Below are 20,357 nucleotides of genomic sequence, written 5' to 3'. Positions count from 1 at the left end.
ACATGTTTAGACCCAGAATAACTAATAGGAACAAAATTAAAGCTATGTTTAAGAAACTAAATACGTTGAGGGAAATTCACATAATGGTAACCAACGCTACAGGGCGCTTCTACATCACACCCGTGTCTGATTGGCTGCAGATGCCAAAGTTGCCGATTGCTGATTGGCGCATACAGCTGTCATTTAACGTTCGTCGACCAATCGTCTGCGCTGAACGTGGGGGAGGCGTCAAAGGGGGGCGTAGCCGTTCCCTGCACGCTGATTGGCGCGGTCACATCACAGGCCTTGTTTGATAACATTGACGTTTCAAAACACAGTGGGACGAGAGGAAGGTTTTCATTCAGATATCAGCGGGTTCTGGTCAACAAACAGCCACAGATTTCACCGTATTAATACAGCTAAGACACCAAAGGTATGTTTTATTAGCTGACACACAGCCGAGAGGTTGAGGGGAGGGGGAGAGGAGGGAGGAGGGTCTCAGTATTGTTGGACAAACTGCGAACTTCTAGCTAATGCTAGCCACGTAGCTCGCTAGTTAGCTGCTCAACGTCAAAACCGCCGAAACCAAACGAGAACTAACTGCGACGTTAGTCAAGTGGGGTTTTTTTGTTTTTTTTCCCTCATAACCGCAACAGCAATGTGACATTTAGTAGTATTTAAGTATAATAAGTGAAACGCGGACACACCCCATCTGACGCTTGTGTTATATAATCTGCACACTGATGTGTTGTTAGCGCAGCAGCTAACAGTTCGCCCGCTGTTCTGACTGACAGGAGTTGCATCATTCGTGCAGCGGTAACTTTACCGCCTCTTCATGTTACACTGCTGCATGCACTATGCTGTGAATGTGTTTGGGTCAGACGTTTGTGAGGCTTTTCAAACGTTACGGTGTTTAGTAAACGTAGGGGGTAACGTAGGGGTGATGTACTATAGTTTTAGTCACGATAAACACACATTTCTTATTTTTATCATTAAGATAATTGACTTTGATTGATATGTGGAGAGTTGAGGCTTGTCGTGTCCTTTAGTTAACGTTCATTCTGATTAATTAAGGTTTATTGTGCTGCAGCTAGTTTATCTGGATCAATCTGCTGATTGTTTTCACTCAGTTGTTTTGTCAAATATCAGAGAATAGTGACAGTGTCCATCACACTTTCCCAAAGGCAAAGAATATGTATAAATACTGGTCTGACCAACAGTCTAACACCCAAAGATAGATCAGTTTGTTGGTATATATCACAAAGAAAAGCATCACATCCTGTTATTCAACCCAGGAACCAGGAAATATTCTGCATTTTTTTTTTGCTTGAGAAATAACTGGAACTTTAAATCAGTTATCAGAACAGTTACTGATTAATTTCCTGTCAATCAGCGAACTATTTCAGCTCTACTAAAGAGTTATTAAGTACTGTGCATTTATGTCTTAGCTCCAACCATCCTTCTATAACCAGGCCACTGTTTTAAGCACCTTTTGTAAATAAGTAAACGATTTGCATCATATTATTATATCTCTTTGAGATGGCTGGAGGGTTGATCTATAGCACTTGCTTAATGATTTCTAGATTCAAGAGACCTTTATGGCAACAGTTGCAGCATTTTACACATGTTAGTATCGTGGGCCCCTGCTGATCAAACAAAAAAGACGTTTGTAATGGTCGTTAAATTTCCCTGTCTAGTCTAACCGAACCGATTTGTCCTCAGGGTTCGGACGGACAAATCCTTCTCCCTCTGCATCCAGTGCTTCTCCATTGTTTGTGCTGTCAGGGTGATGTCAGCGGCCTGTCTCATGCGCCTGGCAAGGTGCAGTGGTCTTTTACAGAAAGCCCCATTCCCGTTTCAGCAGGACAGCCACCTCCAGTTCACAATCTTCCGTAGACAACTGTACAGCCCTTCAGGAAAACGGCACAGCAACACACGCTTTGATGCAGACAGCAGTGGCCACCCCACTACTTGGGATTCATTTGGCATCTGGGACAATCGGATCGATGAGCCCATCCTGTTGCCTCCCAGCATTCGCTACGGCAAGCCCATTCCCAAAGTCAGCTTATCGAGGGTAGGCTGCGCCTCGCTGATCGGACAACGCAAGGAGAATGAAGACCGCTTCCAGGTCTCCCAAATGACCGACAACATCCTGTACTTTGCTGTGTTCGATGGGCATGGCGGGCCAGAAGCTGCCGACTTTTGTGAAAAGTACATGGAGAAATATATCAAGTAAGGAAAATGCAAAATGAACTTTTTTTTACCGGCTAGTGAATGCTGAAATTCAACCAGTCACAAAGTTTTTGTTATATTATATTTTTACCAGCATTTAGTTGATGACGGGTGCTAATTCTGTTCTGGATATGCTATTATCACATACCTATACTGGTCAGTGTCACAGGAGATTAACTGAATGATGGACTATTTGAATGTTTGAAAAGGAGGATAAGTCGTACCTTTTGTAGCTGATATTCTGATTAACGTAATCTTGTGCTTGTTTCAGGGACCTTGTGGCAGAGGAGCCCAATCTGGAATTAGTTTTAACCAAGGCCTTTCTTGAAGTAGACAAAGCTCTTGCAAGGCACTTGCACTTCTCTCCAGCTGGTAGGTTCTTTTATGTTACATGTACATAGACATACTGTGTATATACACACATAGTGATTGTAATTAGGGCTGCAACTAATGATAACTTTCATTATCGATTAATTATTTTCTAGATTAATCAATTGTTTGGTCTATAAAATGTCCATCCAAGGTGATGTATTTAAATGTTTTGTTTTTTCAGCCCAAAACCCTAAAATATTCAGTATAATATGATTATAAATCAGAAAAGTAGGAAATCTCCATATTCGAAAGGCCAGAAACAGTATTTACTGCCATGTTTGCATGAAAAATGACTTATAATAATCATAATACATATATATATAATCATAATAGTTGGCTATTATTTTTCAGTTGATCAACTAATCGATTAGTTGACTAATTGTTGCAGCTCTACATGTAACAACACTTTCTTCTCTGTTCAAAACCTAACTTACTTTTCCTACTTAGGTTTAAAATGATTGGATTTCCACTGACATGACCCGAGCACTTCTGGTTAGAGGTCTGTCATTTAAGCCAAAGTTACTTAATAAGTAATGAACAATAAACCAGCTACAAGTAGAGCGAACACGCTAGTGCTTCACTGCTTCCAGTGCTGCATCTACGCATACAGGAAGGTGACAAATTAAAGGGAAAAACGTGAGCACATGTGTGGATAAACATAGCGAAGTGGATCTTTCCACATCGGGCACGAGGGGTCACTGAATGGTTTTTGAGTATGAAAATGCTGTCAACCATATGTTATGGTCTTCACAGACCTGTAGAGTCTATGCCATTGAAGCTCATTCAAAGGCTTATGGTGGCCCGACACTAAATGTTGTTTTTTCCTTTAATGTGTTACCCATCTTTTGATTTTATTTTTCTCAGTCTGCAAAGTTTATTGTTTAACACAAGCGCTGAAATTGATGTTGGGGGGGTAATTCGAGCTTCCCTCGAACAAATGAATGCAAAACCTTTCTCTCGATAAATCATATGGTCTGCATGTGTTTCTCAAATGGCATTATATCTGATTTAGGTTACCTGTTGATATAAAAGCTAGTATATCTATAATGTGGCCATACATCGGCCACGTTGTGTGAAATGTCCCAATATGCCTGTGTGTGTGTGTGCATGTTATCTACGGCAGCTGCTGACCCAGCTAAGAGCTGGAGGCCCTTGGCACCAATGTGGATGACGAGAGGCTAGATATTGAAGGAGAGTCCAGCGGGTCCTAAATCCTGGACTACTGGAAGGTTCCCTATCTTTCTCTCACTCCTCACTCTCTCTCTCTCTCTTCCTTTTCTTTTCTTCTCACCAAGTGTATGCAAAGCTTCTTGTGAGACAGTGCTTCCGTTTGACAAGTTGTATGAGATGTATGTTGCCAGTGACAGATCTAGTCCATGAGATTCAGCATGTTTAATATGCAGATTAGGCAAAAAAAAAAAAAAAAACAAGCTTAAAAATCTCAAGGTAGTCCTGTCATTTATTTCCATGGTGAGAAAAAGCTCTGCTGCAGGCCTACAAATGTCAGCAGGAAAATCTGTTTAATGACATTGATTGATTGACGTGATTTTTGTCTTCCCTGAAGGAAGGACCTCAAGTTTAGTGTTTATGTGCAGTTAAATATCCGCTGCTCAAACATCATTTGCCAGACACATAAATTTGGTTGGAACCACGTTGCTGCTTTCAGTGTTAAAATAACATCTCACAGCTTGCTTGCATTAATGAGAACAAATTAGTCAGTAGTCAGATTTGGTGTTTTCCTTTATGACAGATTAGTGGTGCAAGATAAATGCATGCAAAACATAGAAGTAAAACAAACCCCTCTCAGCAAGTTTTAAGAAAAGTAGTTTTCTATTTTAGATGAGTTTATGTGTTGCTTTTGCTTTTTGAATACAAATTTAAATACTGGCCACTGATGTTGTGTCAGGTAACATTTATTATTTGTATGTTCAACCTAAGACGCAAGTCTTCTGTAAAATTTGCTCTGGACCTCAACTCTGTGCTAAAACAGTTCGACCTGCATGTGTGACTGCCTCCTCTATTGTTAACTGTGCAATCTCTAGTTTGCTGTAAGTCCACTTTATGACTTCCCACCCATGTGTTCATGTTTTGGTGTGTGGATGTGAGAGCGTGAGATACACCGTGTGGTTGTTGTGAACAATGTGAACAGTGACGTTTTGTGTGGAGCTTTTTTTTATGGCACATTCCACCTCTGATGTTTCCTTTCATGTCTCTGTAGCACCCGGGATGAACGCAGGAACCACCTCCACTGTGGCCCTGCTGAGGGACGGCATTGAGCTGGTGGTGGGCAGTGTGGGTGACAGCCGCGCCATGCTGGGCCGCAAGGGCAAAGCCCTTAAACTCACTGTCGACCACACTCCCGAGAGGAAGGACGAGAAAGAAAGGTACGAAGGTGTTGTCAGTTTAGACAAAGCACATCAGCAGGGGATAATGGTAAGACACGTAATGGTTCCTGAAGACACTACACGTGGGTTTTCAGTTAGGGCTTCATTTTCAGGGTTGTTGTGCCTGTCAGAAGAACTTTAGACAAATTAGACTAACTAAACTCGTATCCATTAGAACATCTGTTGACTAAAAGAAGGTACTGAACTGTCCATCTAAGCATTGATTGCAGTTATTTACATTGATTGATTGTAAATTAAGCTCACCACTGGTTTTTGATGTTGGACATGTCTCTATGGAGTATACCAGTTTGTGACATATCTTTAGGTAACTGAGAAGCCCATTAAACATTTGGCGTTGTGTAATTAGCCATCACAAATAATAGTTTGCTCTGACGGGTTGGGGACAGTGAAATGAAAAGTTCAATTTGTGTTCCCTGTTGAGTAAAACCCAACATGCTAGGTTTATTTTTCCTGAAACTTAAGAATCACACATTTCAAAGTGGTGTTTTCAGTCCTGATGTATCTTTGTCTCCCTCTGCACCCGCCTCAAGGATAAAGAAAAGTGGGGGTTTTATCACCTGGAATAGTCTGGGACAGCCAAACGTCAACGGCAGGTTGGCCATGACTCGCAGCATTGGAGACTTTGACCTGAAGAACATGGGGGTCATCGCTGAGCCTGAGACCAAGAGAGTAACGGTAGGATTATACATTTAGGACTTATAAAGGTATAATTTAGGTATTTTAGGATTTGATTTGTGTTCTCTGCAGGTTTTTGCAGAATTTGTTATCTCTTATGAATTATAGTTGTAATTCAGTGCTACATGGCGGGAAACATTGCTGTCTTTTCTTCAGTTGCACCATGCCCACGACTCATTCCTGGCGCTGACCACAGACGGCGTTAACTTCATTATGAACAGCCAAGAGATCTGCAACGTCATCAACCAGTGCCACGACCCCAAGGAGGCAGCTCAGAGAATATCTGACCAGGTAAGACGTTTATGGTTGGCTTTTAATACGCCCACGGTGAAACCACGCGGCAGTATTGTGTACAAGCACTCTGCTCTGTAGCCTATGAATACACACCACTCATTTCAAGTATTATTCCTATGTTTTTGTTCCTTAAAGGATAAGAAAATGGTGTCTGAAAGCACCTTAAGCCTAATATAGGTTTTTCTCACGGTCAAAAAATTCCACAAAAAGACCAAAAGTACCAATTAATTGATCCTACTAACAAGTACAGTCTGTGCAGCAAAGTCTGGTACAGCTTGTTCCTCTGAGCCACAGGTTTTGTTGACAGTTTTTGTTGTTGTGCAGAATATTGGATGCTAGGAAAAAAAAATGTATTTGCTACACCTGTCAAAGTGTGGAGGTTCCAGTTACGGATGTACCAAGTCGATGCCAAAGCTCTGAAAATGTGACTGTACTAGTTTTTCAGTTCTTCTGGTCCTGACAGGGCAGCATATACGCCTACAGGCAGCCTTTCCTAGTAACTATAGAGTGTGGTGGCTCGCCACGGTTTCATAATGAACCAAAAATATTTTCACACCTATCTCTAACATTGTGTTTTGCGCCGGTGCCTCACCAAAACATCTCTCACTCCCAGTATCTGTAAATAACTGGTAGACAATCTCCCCTTCAGTCTAGTGAAGTCAGACATGCTCCGCACACGGCTGACTTGTTTTCCTCTTCTCTCTCTCTCTCTCTCTCAGGCTCTTCAGTATGGCTCAGAGGACAACAGCACAATTATCGTGGTGCCGTTTGGTGCTTGGGGAAAGCACGAGAGTTCGGACTCAAGTTTCTCCTTCAGCAGAAGTTTCGTGTCGAGCGGTCGCTGGGCGTAGTCAGCGGGCCGTTGGATGAAAAGGTGTGGTCTTCGGACCTAATTATTGTGTGCAATACAATCAAACGATAGTGTCCTTGTGGAAACATTATGAAGAGTGTGGTTCTGTTTGCCTAAACAATAATACCTAAGGGTTACAACGTGTTATTTAGAGCATGATATTTATTAGCCTCTGTGACATAAGAGGCAGTGAATTCAAGATGTGCACTAAAAGAAAAACATCCTCTTTATACAAGGTTTTATCTACTAGCAAGCCAATGACCTTAGAGGTGCTAAAAGCTGAGAAGTGTTTGAATGGCAGATAGCAATTCATGATGACCTGCAGCCTGTCACTCAGCAAATTTGTAAACTTCTCTACATTAGCTAAGATTTTAAGACTTTCTGCCATTCAGTTCATTTTTTATCTTTTTAGCTGTTCAAAATACCCAAGTTTTTATTTTCATGGTTAACTTGAATAAGTTGCATTTAAAAAGAAAAAAGAAAAGTGTATCTCGATTTTACCAGTTTAATTTCTCATTGCTAACAGTAGAATGACATGCAGAGAAGAAAGTGGGAAAATATAATAATTGAACTAATTTGCCATTTGATTGGACTTAATTGAGCCGGTGTATGAGAATACATACTTAAAGCAACTTCTGAAACAACTGGAATATAAATATCATGGCCAAAGTAAGTCTTAATGGCTATATGTCAATTCTGGAGTTTCCTCCTCAACTTGTTTATCTAAATTAGACGATACAGAAATATTTAAAGTTTAATCTTTGAAACTGATTTGTTCCCGACTGCCCCTTAAACAATGTTTAACAGTTGTTGTTTTATTTGTACTTATAGTACTTAACTAAAGCACTATTGAAAAGCATAGATTGCCCAATTGCACAATCATTGGGAGAAAAATAAACAAACCCCTGAATGTTCTGTGTTCTAGTGAACTAGTGTGAATGGAGTTGCTTAATGCTGTTTTATATCAACAGCATTTCAGGGGCTGATTCTTGACGTGTATAAAAAAAAAAAAAGATATTCACGTTTCTGGCAAATTAAACATTGCTCACGCTCGTCTAAGTGTTTATATCTGTACTGATTTGAAACAGGTCTTGTTAGGGCACAAAGAAGTGTTCAGGGTACACAAATGTATAGTGTATGTTTTGTAAATAATTCTATTTATGTACATCTGGAAAACTGATAGTTCTCTGTTGCATAACTCGTCTAAACAGAATATTTCACACGCAGGAACTTTGCATAGGTGCTTGCTTGTATCGTGTGTGTGTGTATGTACACCATTTTGATCGTAACTCTGTTACAATCGGTAATTCCTCATTTTACGCCATTTCAGTGTCACTCAGAAAGAGCGAATGCACACTTAATGCAACACTAAAGAACTGTTCAGCTAAGAGCCATGTATGACAATGTGAATGTTTGCTTCAATGCCCTCCATGACTAACGAATACAATCAAAACCCTGTTGGGTGAAGGAGTAATTAAGCTGTATTGCTGAGTTGTCTTGGCTGACCCTGATGTGAGTGGATATATTTCCAGTGCAAAAGGCAGACAAACCATTGGATCGTGCCGTTTTGGTTCACTGTTGGATCTTTTTGTTTTGTCGTTGTTGAAGCTAGACAAATGCAAAACGTCATATTTATCAGCATTGTTCCGTTTGTGAGACTTCTGTCATTATTCTATGTCCTTAAACACCACTTATATATGTTTTGTAAATAACTGTTTTCCTCCTTCGTTCACATATTGAATGAAACCTTGATTTATTGTAAAGACTTTATAACATACTCATTACAAGCCTTCTCGCCTGTTAAAGTTATCTATCAGACTGTGTTCGGTTTATATTTACTGTCAAATACAATCATTGCAGCTGTGGATCTGTACCTGGGACCTAAATGTGACTCTTTGAACTACACTCTGTTTGTACTGTATTTTTGGTCTGAATGGCTTGTGAAACACTTCAAATTAAAACTATACACCAAAAAAGATGTTGTCTTTGTTGAATGCTATTGTTGGAACCGTTAAATATTTACTTTGTTACGTCACAATCATAAAACCGCAACGGAGATTTACTTTTTCTGGATTGTCAAAAACGTTTTGTATCAAAATTTTATTGAGCAATATTGAACCGTTATGAGCAATTAGTTGTACACTGCTTATGGTGGCAATAGATAAAGAAACAATGTAAGTTTTTATGTCTAATCAAATATGAAAACACCAGATATGCTGATATATATATTTAAAATATATATACACATAGATAGTAAAAACTATATGTATATAAGTCCAGGAGATATAGATTTATCAGTTGCTTAAATACCAAAGTTGCCTTCAGATAATTAGCCACCTAGCTTCATGATGCAATGCTAGTTAACGTTATGCTGACATTATGCAACAGATTGTAGCTGCAGTATGTCCTAGGATTGAAAAAGATGCTGAGGCACAAAAAAAGCCACTCATATGTTTTTATTTTAAACATAATTAAACTGTTTCTGGCTAACTGACAATTCCTGCTAATTGTGTTGCTAGGCAACGTCTGGCTAAGGAAAGAGTCAGGCCAAAGCCACTGAAAGTTAGATTATTATTGGCTTTGGGTAGAGCTACTTTTTCTAACTTTTCACTTAGTTTTTAAGCTGAAAGGTATTTTATCATGTGTTTTTCGAACCGGGGCAGCCATTGGTATTTAAAGAGATCGTGTACTGTTTGAAAAATAATAAACTTGTGAAACTTGCTTAAGTTGTGTATACTGCAGATTTATTTTAAAGGTGTGTTCTGCTCTAACATCCAATAATAATGTAACAAAAAAATAATGCAAACTTGGATAAATTGTAGCAAGTTTCACAAGTCTCCTACTGGATTTTCACACTGGACAGAAATGAGTGGAAACCAGCGTTAAAGGAGTGAAAATAAGTTTCATTTCAATCATTCATGTCTTCTTTGGGTGGTACATAAAGGGTTATTAAACCCCTGCAGCTTGGTGGGATCCCAGCTGAGTGTGTGGCTGGATGGTGAGGCACCTGTCCCCTGCTGTCATGACCTGATGTTAGTCAGCCTGCACAGTCTGTCTGCTCTGTCAGTCTGCAGCAGCAGCGCTCCTGAAGGCTGCAGCGGGACCCCAACCAGCAGCGTTCTCACAGTCTCACAGCCCGGTAAGTCCCTGCAACAAACCTTTACTTTTCTCTGCAGCAACACTGATGGCCTCTGATCTTTTTTACCTGGTTTGTCTGATTAGGAAGCATGAAGAAAATGTTCCTTGATATTTAAAGTAAGCCTTCCTGATGTACTAAAAAATGTTTTAAGCCTTTTTAGTGCTTTAAATCCACAACTGTGGCACATGTTGAAATAAAGTAGTGTGTGAATCAGTGCTGTAGTCAGGAGTTTAAGATAGTCATGTGTCCTGTGTGTAGGTTTTTTTTATGGATAAGATTTGGTGAGAAAATGAATAACCAGTTCCCAGTCGCAGTATACTATTTGATTTAATTTCTTGACACGTTTCTCTAGAACATACTAAAGCTGTAAAAAGGGTAAAAGTTGCTGAAGCCCATGCATGAAGTAAAGAAAGTAGCCACCTTAAAATAAAGTTGAACTTGATTTACGTTCTCAATTCTTGTGGTCATTTTCTTCATCTGGAAAAAATGATTATATGAAGGACCATATATGCCATAGAATCTAATAAAACTGAGGCCTTACATTTGCAAATGTACCATTACGTTCCCCAAAGTTGTAAGTAAGTACGTTTTGATTTATATAATAATATATAAAATAAATATATTTATTTATAGATAAATCAAAACCCTCACATCCCCCTAAATATCCAACATGTGATCTCACTGTCCTCAGATGTAGCATAGGACCTGGTGACCAAGATGTCGATTAATTAAATTAATAAATGTATACACACATTATTCATACACATTGGACCTTTAATAAGGAGAATAAAAAGACGAGGCCACAGCATTGTACTGAGGAATTGGAGTCATCTTCTAAGTATAGTAGTTATAATAAAGTAGTTTTTATTGTTATTGTTTGTTTGTGTATGTTTTCATTTATGAGACTTTATGAAGAAGTCTTTAAACCAGCGGAAAATATATTCTATTTTTAAACAAACTGTGGACTTAAACATACTGTATATTATACAAAAAGAATTTAGTTTGCCCACGTTTGTCTTGTTTTCTAATCGCCCTGTTTGTGTTAAACGTCAGTATGTTTCTGTTTTGTGACGACAAGCAGCCTTTTCTTTACTGGTCTGTCTTGTGATATAAAGAAACTGGAGCTGTTGAATTCCTGGGGCATAGAGATGATCGAGGGTGTAACATTTAAAGATGCTAGACGGTCTTTTTCTGACTTTAGGGATAACATTTGGATATACGCTTGTTAAATATTATAAGTTATAGGTTATACCGTTGGGATTTAAATTTTCAGCATCCTGTTTTTGTTCCTGGAATATTGTACAAGCATACAGAGACAACACTTCTTTGACACATCATTTGAATTGATTAATACCATAATGAACATTAATGGGGCTTTAGTAGAACAAGTAGTGTTACCAAAGGTAGACGATTTTTTAACCTTCCTCCACTTAAGGAGACATTTGTATGTCCATTTTATTTGCCCAGCATCAACTAATTAGTGCAAACTGTCCTAAACAGTTGCCACACATACAGTCCATGAGATATATTAATATTGAATTTTAATTAATAAAGAGAAACATTCCTTAGTTTTTTCTGCATTTTTGTATATCACCTCGGTATGTAACAAATCAGTAAATGCCAAAAAGAGCTAAAACACAAAATTAGTATGTCTATTTGTTATTTTTTTTCGATTTCGTTAGTTTATTAGTTGGTTTTTCAATTAATATTCATTGTTTGTTTGGTATTCTCTTCAGTTATATTGAGTCTATTGTTGATTGTTGTTCTATGAAATGTTTATGTAAAGTCACATAAGAAAAATGCTCAGATGCTTATTTACTAATTGATGGAATCTATGAATTGTACATCACAAAATAAAGTATAATATTGATTTCTATCTATTTATATCACTGTCATTTGACAGGGTGTTTGCTGCAGAGGATGATGGAGAGAGCCAACCACATCAACATTGCAATGATAGAAGATATCGGCAACACCAACGGGACGGCCAGATCAAAGGTCGTCACGGCCATGGACCAGAACCCGCAGCCGTGCGGCTCCACCGTGAGCTTCCACAACATCCAGTACAAAGTGCAGCTGAAGAGCGGATTTCTCTGCAAAAGGAAAACCAGTGCCAGGGAAATACTGGTCGACCTCAAGTCAGTTGAAACTGAACACAACTGTTTTGTGTCTTTGTCAGTTGTATCACACATAGAAATGCTGCAAACGTTACAAGGAGACTCATAGGTTTTTGAAATGTGGCACATTTAGTTGTTTTCTTTCTCTTTTCTCTCATTCATTCAGAGTTCAGTAGAAGCTTAAGGATCTTTTATTATGAGCTTTTTGTTAGAGAACAAGACTAAAAACTATCACAAATCTGGTGATTATTGGTGTGTTGACTTGCAGAAACAAACATTTTGGCGTGACATAACAATGAATTGCAGTAATTCCTTTGAGTCCCTGAATCTGTGGGACCCTGTTACAGTCAGAGAGCGGTGGTTCTTCATGTGGAATCTGTATGGCTCATTGTATCCTTATACAAAGCCGAAACAATAGTGAATGGACTCTTACGTTGGTTTCTTTCTGATGGTATTAAGCACAGCTGACATTTCCCATGGAAGAATGAATCATTTCACACAAGTTTTTGGGCCTTTTCCCGCCTCAGTGTTAATTATATGATATTAAGCATGGTTTCTTGCATATAATCTCTCTGATGCGGTAAAGAGCAGTCTGCCAGGGAAAGAATTAAACACCGTCACGTGATCCACTGCCAGGCTTTTATTCAGTCTTTTAATTCCGTTTTATATCACTGACTCTTTCTGGTGCTTTTGTAACTGTTCCCTCTGATGTCAAAGGATTTGCTCTTCAATTATTTTATTTTTTTACAGCACAGTATAGATTTTGTGTGTGTGTGTGTGTGTGTGTGTGTGCAGCTTTCAAAAAATGCTCATGAAACCCCAAAATCTTTTCATGAACATTATTTTATTTGGTTTGAGAAGGAAAAATATATGTAAAATAAAAAGTCTGATGAAGAAAATAATTTAAGAATCACATTAATCCACTTTATTTCACACTCCTCACATCTCTATCATAAGACTGGTGCGGTGAAGATTATTACATACCTTAGAAATAAATGCAAACTATTTGAATATGTCCAAGTCGTTGCCTTAAAATAAACGTATCCATGTTAAATCGCTTACAGAGCGGTGTGTGTTGTTGTCTTGCAGTGGGATCATGAGACCTGGCCTCAACGCTATTCTTGGACCTACTGGAAGTGGAAAATCTTCGTGAGTATTACACTGATCTCCAAGAAAAAATAGTAGCCAGCATTTGTTGTTGTAGAGTACAAAAGTATTGTTTTGTTTTCGTTGACAGATTCTTGGATATTCTGGCTGCAAGGAAGGATCCTTCTGGCCTCTCAGGAGAAGTTCTCATTGACAGAGCGCCACAGCCTCCAAACTTCAAGTGCCTCTCTGGCTATGTGGTTCAGGTGCATATGAATTATTTTGATTACGTAAACCTGCATAAGCTGGTTTGTTTGTCGACTTACCCAATGGAAGCACAACACTGATATATGTTTTACCTTTAATTGTGATGTAGAAAACAGTTGCAACAACGTTCTATTCAATTTACAGTCTTGTTTGTATCCACTTGAGAAATTTTATGTCTGATATTCACTTTCTGGTTTGGTCTCCACTAACTCTTGTTTACCAGCTAGTTGCTAGCTTTGTCTGTTTGCTGTTTGGTGCTGGGTAGGTAGTGTGCAGTGGGTTTATCAGAGCTTTTTCACAAAAAACTGCTGTGGCTGGAAACAACGCTAAAGAGAGAGTGAATCAAAACCTAAAAAAGTAAAGTTTCGGGCCTTAGAACCAGAAAAAAATGTCTTAAAGACACCAAAATGCTAAGAACTAAGAACTTCAGAGTTGGGTGATCCCTTGTAAATATAAAATGTTAATTATAACAGCTTTAAATACAGAGTTTTCTAGTTTCTACACACTATTAGGTCAACATCTCTGCATTACAGGTGTGTGGAAATGTCTATTTATATATAACTGTCTTTGACCTCGAGCTCTCGTCTCCCTTCCTAGGAAGACGTGGTCATGGGCACCCTGACTGTGAGGGAGAATCTGCGTTTTTCTGCAGCTCTGCGGCTGCCCAGCTGTGTGCCTCAGAGTGAGAAGGAGGCTCGAGTCAATCATCTCATTAAAGAACTGGGTCTCACCAAGGTGGCTGACTCCAAGGTAAATATACACACACGTCCCAATTACTTATCTTGTGGTCTACCTCAAGCTTCATCGGGTGAGAGTCAGGACAGGTTGATTGGTTATTATGGGTGTTTTTCTCAGGTGGGCACACAGATGACCCGGGGAATCTCTGGAGGAGAGAGGAAGAGGACAAACATCGGCATGGAGTTGATCATTGATCCCTCTGTCCTCTTTCTGGATGAACCGACCACAGGATTGGATGCTAGTACTGCTAACTCTGTCCTGCTGTTACTGAAAAGGTAATCAAGAAGTTTTTCTTCCATTCCTCTGATTTAATTATGGATTATCTTCAGATTTGTGCGTGCCCCAATTAGTTTTTTGAATACATTTTAAGTTAACATTTTAGCACATTTTAGGCTTATTTTAGTGCCAAAAAGTTGCTCTTAAAAGAAAATAGGACAACTTTGACCATTGTGACTTCAGTACCCGTGCACAAATATCAGTATTAAATGTAATTATACATTAAAATATACAATATTGGTGTATTTATGCAAAACTGTTTTTGATAAATTGTTCTTTATTACATCCAAACTTGTGTGCCACTTCAGTGCTTAATTATAATGAGTTAATAAATTGATTCAAGTTTAAAAAAAGGTTTAAAAGATTTAAAACCACATATAGAAACATTATTTTGTTTTAAGTATTAATTGATTATAGTGAAATGTGATTAGAATTGTTTTATGGTTAAAAGCCTACCACATTTAGTTTTACAATTAGAAGTTAGCTTTATTGTGTTTTCTATTAATATATATTTTTACAATGCGTCTTTTCAGAATGGCGAATCATGGAAGAACCATAATTATGTCCATTCACCAACCACGATACTCCATCTATAGACTGTTCGACACTCTGACTCTGCTGGTTAGTGGTAAAATGGTGTACCATGGACCAGCACCAAACGCTTTGGACTACTTCGCCAACATTGGTGAATATGTGGAAACTTATTATCACCACAAGATACCGTCTAACATCTTCATATTGTTCCTTTAATGTCACCTGGTAATCACATGGTTAAGCAGCCTTATTCAAATAAGGCTTTTTCAAATTAGATAATGTCTCAGTCTAACATGTATTGATATCAAACATGTAGCATTGTGATCTGTATTCCAGGCTACCCCTGTGAGCCACACAACAACCCAGCTGACTTCTTTCTGGATGTTATTAATGGAGACTCCACCGCCACGACCATGACCAAAGTGCACGGATCTGAAGGTAATGGCATGAATGAATAATGAATAATAATAATAATAATACTGCCAAGGTGATGTCTTCATAAATCTTCCTTAGTAACAAGATGGATTTGTAAACATGTGAAAGCATTTTTTAAATTTTGTTATTTATTATATGTATATAATATTTTAACCTCCCATTCCCATTCGAGGCTTGTCTAATGTTCTTAACTGTGTGCTTGACCATAATCCTGTAGTTTGCATGTAATGTAGTTATTGTCAATAATATTTCAAGGGTTTTAAAAAAAGTCATTTTATTTAATTGTTTAGCCAACAGAACAGAACAGCTCCAGAATTGAGCTTCAGATCAATATTTTTGATCACAAGAGTAAGAGAACTATTTACAGAACAAGTTTTATTTATATTTATATGCTATATTTACATGGACAGATATTGACTCTGACGATACTCTCCCGGATACTAATTTATGCCCACTCAACACTAATGATAATCATCTGTCATCTGCAGATTAAAGTATGCTCCACTCGTGGTGCTGGAGGGTGAGATGCAGTTGATCGTAGTGATTGGGAAAGACTGTTCCACAATGTCGGGGCTAAAACAGCAAAGGCACGGTCATCTTTAGTTTTGCAATTAGAGCAGGGAATGGATAAAAGCCCTAGATTTGAGGGGCAAACTGACAAGGCCAGTTGAATTGTATAACACCTTTCAACAAGGTCATTTAAGTGCTTTACATAATACATAAAAGGCATTCAGACAAGATATAAAAGAAACACAGGGCAATATAAAAAGACACATTCATTTGATTTTAAGAAAGAAGATAAAATTGAAAAAACAGATTAGACAGAACCATAAAAAATACAGTTCAAAGCAGAATCTGACAAAAAAAGTCATAGTAGTATAATTCAGTTAGGTGCTGTTCAAACAGGTAAAGAATGAAACATGAAAGACCAACTTAAAAAAAACACATTTATATGGTAAATATTAAAAAAAGTCCACACGAATATTTTCAATCCAATGCTTTATGGAATTATTGGTGTCTATCGTAGTAGAGTATTTCCAATATGTAAATAAGCCATTTTCTTGGTGTGCATGGCCAGATTTGGACTTCGAGGAGCTCAGCAGCTCCAGGCAGAGCATCGAGGAGCGCCTGGTAGAGGAGTACAGGAATAGCAGCTACTCCAGTGACACTAGAGCTGAGCTGGACCGCATCGTCCAGGATAAGGAGTGTATCTTATGTCCAAAGTCCCGCACCATCACCTACAACAGCTCCTTCTTCCACCAGCTACGTTGGGTGCTGAAGAGAACCTTTCAGAACCTCATGCTGAACCCACAAACATCAGTGGCTCAGGTGCAGTAACACAGCCCCACTACTCACTTCAAATACAAACCTAAGTCAAGTCTCAAATCTGCAGCAGGAAAAATTAAATAAACATTAACAAAGCAGGAAGTAGCACATAAATAAGTAATGTTTTAAATATTTGCACGGCTGAAAATAGGACATGTGCTGTATATGAGGGCAGGAGAGTATTAAAGGAATAGTTACTGGTTAGATGCTAAGCTAAGCTAAGCGAGTGTTATCCAGCTTCTCATCTAATTCACCAAAAAGTGAATGAGTGCATTTTCCCAAAACTATTCCTTAGCTACTCATTTATGTATTGGGTAGCTAATTTTAAAGTCTAATTAATCCATTCAGAATTTGGAGCTTTTTTATAACTTATGCTCATGCTAATATTTCATACATGTTTGGCAGTGCTCCAAAAGGCAAAAACTATGCACAGCACAGCTTTTTAAAAAAATATATATATATTGATTTGAGGTCAAGTATCCTCAAGTCAAAAAAAAAAAACAGAGCATTCAAAAAGTCTCAAGTCCTCATTTTTGTGACTCAGGTCCAAGTCGCAAGTCTACATGTCTGACAGATACCTCATTAACTTTTTAAGTTTTCTGTTTTAGGTCAAATGTTTAAACATGATGATGTTCCACTAACACCTTTTTGTCTCCTCACTTTAAGAATTATTAACAGCTAATTGGCCCTAAATAAGTCAAAATAATCCTACAAGAGGGGCTCTAGGTGGCGTGGGCGCCATAATCGGCTTTGGTGACTGTTGTGACCCCACTCTTGCCTCTTTGGGCCAGGATCTGAACTGATATCATGTCTGCCCAAAGCCCCTTGGCCCCAGTCCGGGACTCATCACATGATGGCGTCATGACCTATCACTCCACTGCCCCGCTTTCACATGAGGGGCTGTGGGGAATGAGGTGAAAAAGGCTCAACCGTATTAGCTTATCCCTTCACCCTGGGAACCGCTTAGTCCTGTCATAATCTGTAAATTGTTAGGATTAAAACTTGTGTCGCTTTCACTTTTCTCACTCTTTTCTGTCATCTTCCCCCACCGCCGGTTCAGGTTGTTCTCTCGGATAGGCCGGTCTGGAGGAGGAGCAGGTCGTCCACTTGACCCCCTGATCCCCAGAATCATTGGCTTTTTTTTTGTCTAAGAGGACACTGCTCAAGTTTTATTTCCATTCTTCAGAAAGAATGTTTGTGGTACTGAAGTACTACGCCAACATTGGTTGTCAATAACACTTACCAAAAAACGTTCAAATTGGATAAATAGAAGAAAAAACTACAGAAAAAAAATCTAACCTTTTTGTTTATTACTCATATTGCAACGTGAAAATGTTTTATTTTACATATTTGTCTGTTTTTTTCTAAATGGTTCTCAGTGCTTCTGTTGTCTAAGACTACGTTCACACTGCAAGCCTTAGTGCTTATGTCTGATTTTTTGGGTCACATTACTTTTTAAATGTGGCCCTGGATTCCAGTGTGAACAGGTCACGATCCTGAAGTGACTCGAATGACGAATGATGAGTAGAGTGATATAAAAGTTGTTATTTTTGTTTGTGCAGTTGGGAGTCAACATCTTCCTCGCTCTCATCGTAGGAGCCATTTTCTTCGGGGTCAAAGATGATCAGAGTGGAATCCAGAACAGGTGAGAGACCTGCTGAAATACACACTGCACATGTCGTTAGAAGTCCTCTGTTTTTGACAGCAGCTTAAGTAGCTGTGGTCCCATCTAAATATATTTACTGTACACAGAGCGCTGTAGCTAACACTGAGGACAACAAGGAGGTCATGTGCTCTGTATTGTTTCTGGGAATTTGTGTTTTTTTAGCAACCTAGGAAGAGTTTAGATAATTCTACAATGAAAAACTAACATTTATTTATTTTATTGGCTGATTCCAGTATTTTTTCGAGACTCAATATACTTAAATTTGGCTTCTTTTAGTTGAATAAATAAATAAATAAATAATAAATAAAGGATTTATCATTTCCCCACCAAAAATGTGTTCCTGTCACTGTGGAAAATGCTTAGAAACAGCGTGTAGACTTCTCATGTTTGGCAATAAAATGTACGGACAATATAATTAAACTGTTATCTGAAGAAATGTAAAAAGGAATCATTAAAATATTTTTGAGACATTATTTTAGGTTTTTACAGAAGGAGAAGACTCAGAACTTAATTATAAATTCCTGGCTAGGTCCATGTTTTTACATAATACTTTCTAATAATTAAGAATAAAAAACACTTTCATCTCCTTATCTTCCCTTATCTTCCCTAACTGTCAGGTACCAAAAACAACAGGTTCATGTAAGACACATTCAATCAAAAGTAGTTTGTAGTTTGTGATGCACAATCAAAAGATACTGCTTGTTATTATAATCTGTACATGTGTTATAATGTGCACACAGATATCATATTAGATGTTTCCGTTAATCTAAAATATTATGTGGCTATGCAGTGTGGGCACGTTTCCTAATAATTATTCTGTTTTCACTGCTTTTAATACAGAAGTGTGAAAAATAGAGCAATTCCTGAATGACTAATCCTCTTACCATATTTTATTGGGCACAACCTGGTACTCACAAGCCCACTGAAGCACATCAGAAATTTCAATGGTCTCCCTCTTTCTTTCTGTGCATGGTTGAGTGGAACATAAGGTCCTAATGTCATTATATTCATGGTCAATGCATAGGCAGTATGGCAGACACCAGTGTACGCGGCTTAGATGTCTCAAGTTATTCACCCCTCCCTCCTTTTCATTGGGGGCAGGGCCGCAGTGGAGTCAGTCACCTTTTAAGTCCCTTTATGTACATATGGACCACACCACACAAAGCAGTGGTTCTCAACCTTAAGTGACCTCTTTTCTATCACTGAGTAAACTGACCATCCCCGACTAAGTGACATATTTTATGGATATTTCATATTATATTTAATGCATACACAGGACAGTATAGAACACAGTTCTTTGGTTTTGTACAGATTTATCAAACAACTGTTAGTGTGTAACATGTTAATTAGTGAGCTGTAGAGATGCAGGTAGGCAGGTTTTGTTGCCTTTGGACAGAGCCAGGCTAGCTGTTTCCCACTGTTTCCAGTCTTTATGCTAAGCTAAGCTAACAGGCTCTGCAGTTTCCTTCATCATTTGCTCTGTATCACTGTTTCTGTTCATCTTGCAGGATGGGCGCCCTCTTCTTCATCACTACCAACCAGTGTTTCAGCACCGTGTCTGCAGCCGAGCTCTTCATCATCGAGAGGAAACTCTTTGTGTATGTGATCTGTCAGAAAGTCAGCCAGGACTCAACTGTGACATCTATGTGGATAATTCGACGTAAAATTCGGAATGAGTGTGTAAAGCCAAACTTTGACTTCTGCTCGTGCTTTCTTGCTACAGGCATGAGTACATCAGTGGCTACTACAGAGTGTCTGTCTACTTCCTCTCTAAGATCCTGTCTGACATCACTCTGCGCACCATCACCTCTGTCATCTTCAGCTGTATCGTCTACTTTATGATCGGTAAGACTCACAGATCTATAACTGAATGACTTCGCTCTTTGAGCTCTTGTCCAAATGCTGAATTTAGATGCAGTAAGCTCAGTATTTAGTCTCTAATAACAGTGTGTGTATGTGTGTGTGT

The 20,357-nt window shown here is 38.6% G+C and overlaps 2 protein-coding genes across 2 annotated transcripts in view; both read left to right on the top strand.

The window, feature by feature from the left end:
- Nucleotides 1-273: 273 nt before the first annotated feature.
- ppm1k (protein phosphatase, Mg2+/Mn2+ dependent, 1K) lies at nucleotides 274-8,777 on the top strand. The gene is made up of 7 exons (XM_035660019.1): nucleotides 274-412; nucleotides 1,702-2,211; nucleotides 2,483-2,583; nucleotides 4,802-4,967; nucleotides 5,519-5,663; nucleotides 5,820-5,954; nucleotides 6,677-8,777. Exons 2-7 carry the CDS (start codon nucleotides 1,769-1,771, stop codon nucleotides 6,806-6,808), a joined length of 1,122 nt encoding a protein of 373 aa, XP_035515912.1. The 5' UTR covers nucleotides 274-412; nucleotides 1,702-1,768; the 3' UTR covers nucleotides 6,809-8,777.
- A 3,089-nt stretch (nucleotides 8,778-11,866) lies between these two features.
- abcg2d (ATP-binding cassette, sub-family G (WHITE), member 2d) overlaps nucleotides 11,867-20,357 on the top strand; it is a 10,634-nt gene continuing 2,143 nt past the window's right edge. Inside the window, exons 1-11 of the mRNA XM_035660583.1 lie at nucleotides 11,867-12,084; nucleotides 13,153-13,212; nucleotides 13,301-13,415; nucleotides 14,014-14,166; nucleotides 14,272-14,429; nucleotides 14,964-15,115; nucleotides 15,301-15,402; nucleotides 16,478-16,728; nucleotides 18,288-18,370; nucleotides 19,900-19,989; nucleotides 20,115-20,236. Of these exons, the coding sequence (XP_035516476.1) occupies nucleotides 11,867-12,084; nucleotides 13,153-13,212; nucleotides 13,301-13,415; nucleotides 14,014-14,166; nucleotides 14,272-14,429; nucleotides 14,964-15,115; nucleotides 15,301-15,402; nucleotides 16,478-16,728; nucleotides 18,288-18,370; nucleotides 19,900-19,989; nucleotides 20,115-20,236 (1,504 nt within the window). The remainder of the gene's footprint in view (nucleotides 12,085-13,152; nucleotides 13,213-13,300; nucleotides 13,416-14,013; nucleotides 14,167-14,271; nucleotides 14,430-14,963; nucleotides 15,116-15,300; nucleotides 15,403-16,477; nucleotides 16,729-18,287; nucleotides 18,371-19,899; nucleotides 19,990-20,114; nucleotides 20,237-20,357) is intronic.

The sequence above is a fragment of the Morone saxatilis genome, unplaced genomic scaffold (assembly GCF_004916995.1).
Source record: "Morone saxatilis isolate NCDOM2014 unplaced genomic scaffold, NCSU_SB_2.0 Contig17, whole genome shotgun sequence".
Lineage (NCBI taxonomy): Eukaryota > Metazoa > Chordata > Actinopteri > Moronidae > Morone > Morone saxatilis.
This window is presented reverse-complemented; position numbering and strand designations above follow the sequence as displayed.

What these genes read in the sequence shown, in the direction of transcription:
- ppm1k (XM_035660019.1), top strand. Translation starts at nt 1,769, where the DNA reads ATGTCAGCGGCCTGTCTCATGCGCCTGGCAAGGTGCAGTGGTCTTTTA. An exon ending in CTTGCACTTCTCTCCAGCTG is followed by an intron (nt 2,584 to 4,801) that starts GTAGGTTCTTTT and finishes ATGTCTCTGTAG; the next exon opens with CACCCGGGATGAACGCAGGA. An exon ending in CTCAGAGAATATCTGACCAG is followed by an intron (nt 5,955 to 6,676) that starts GTAAGACGTTTA and finishes TCTCTCTCTCAG; the next exon opens with GCTCTTCAGTATGGCTCAGA.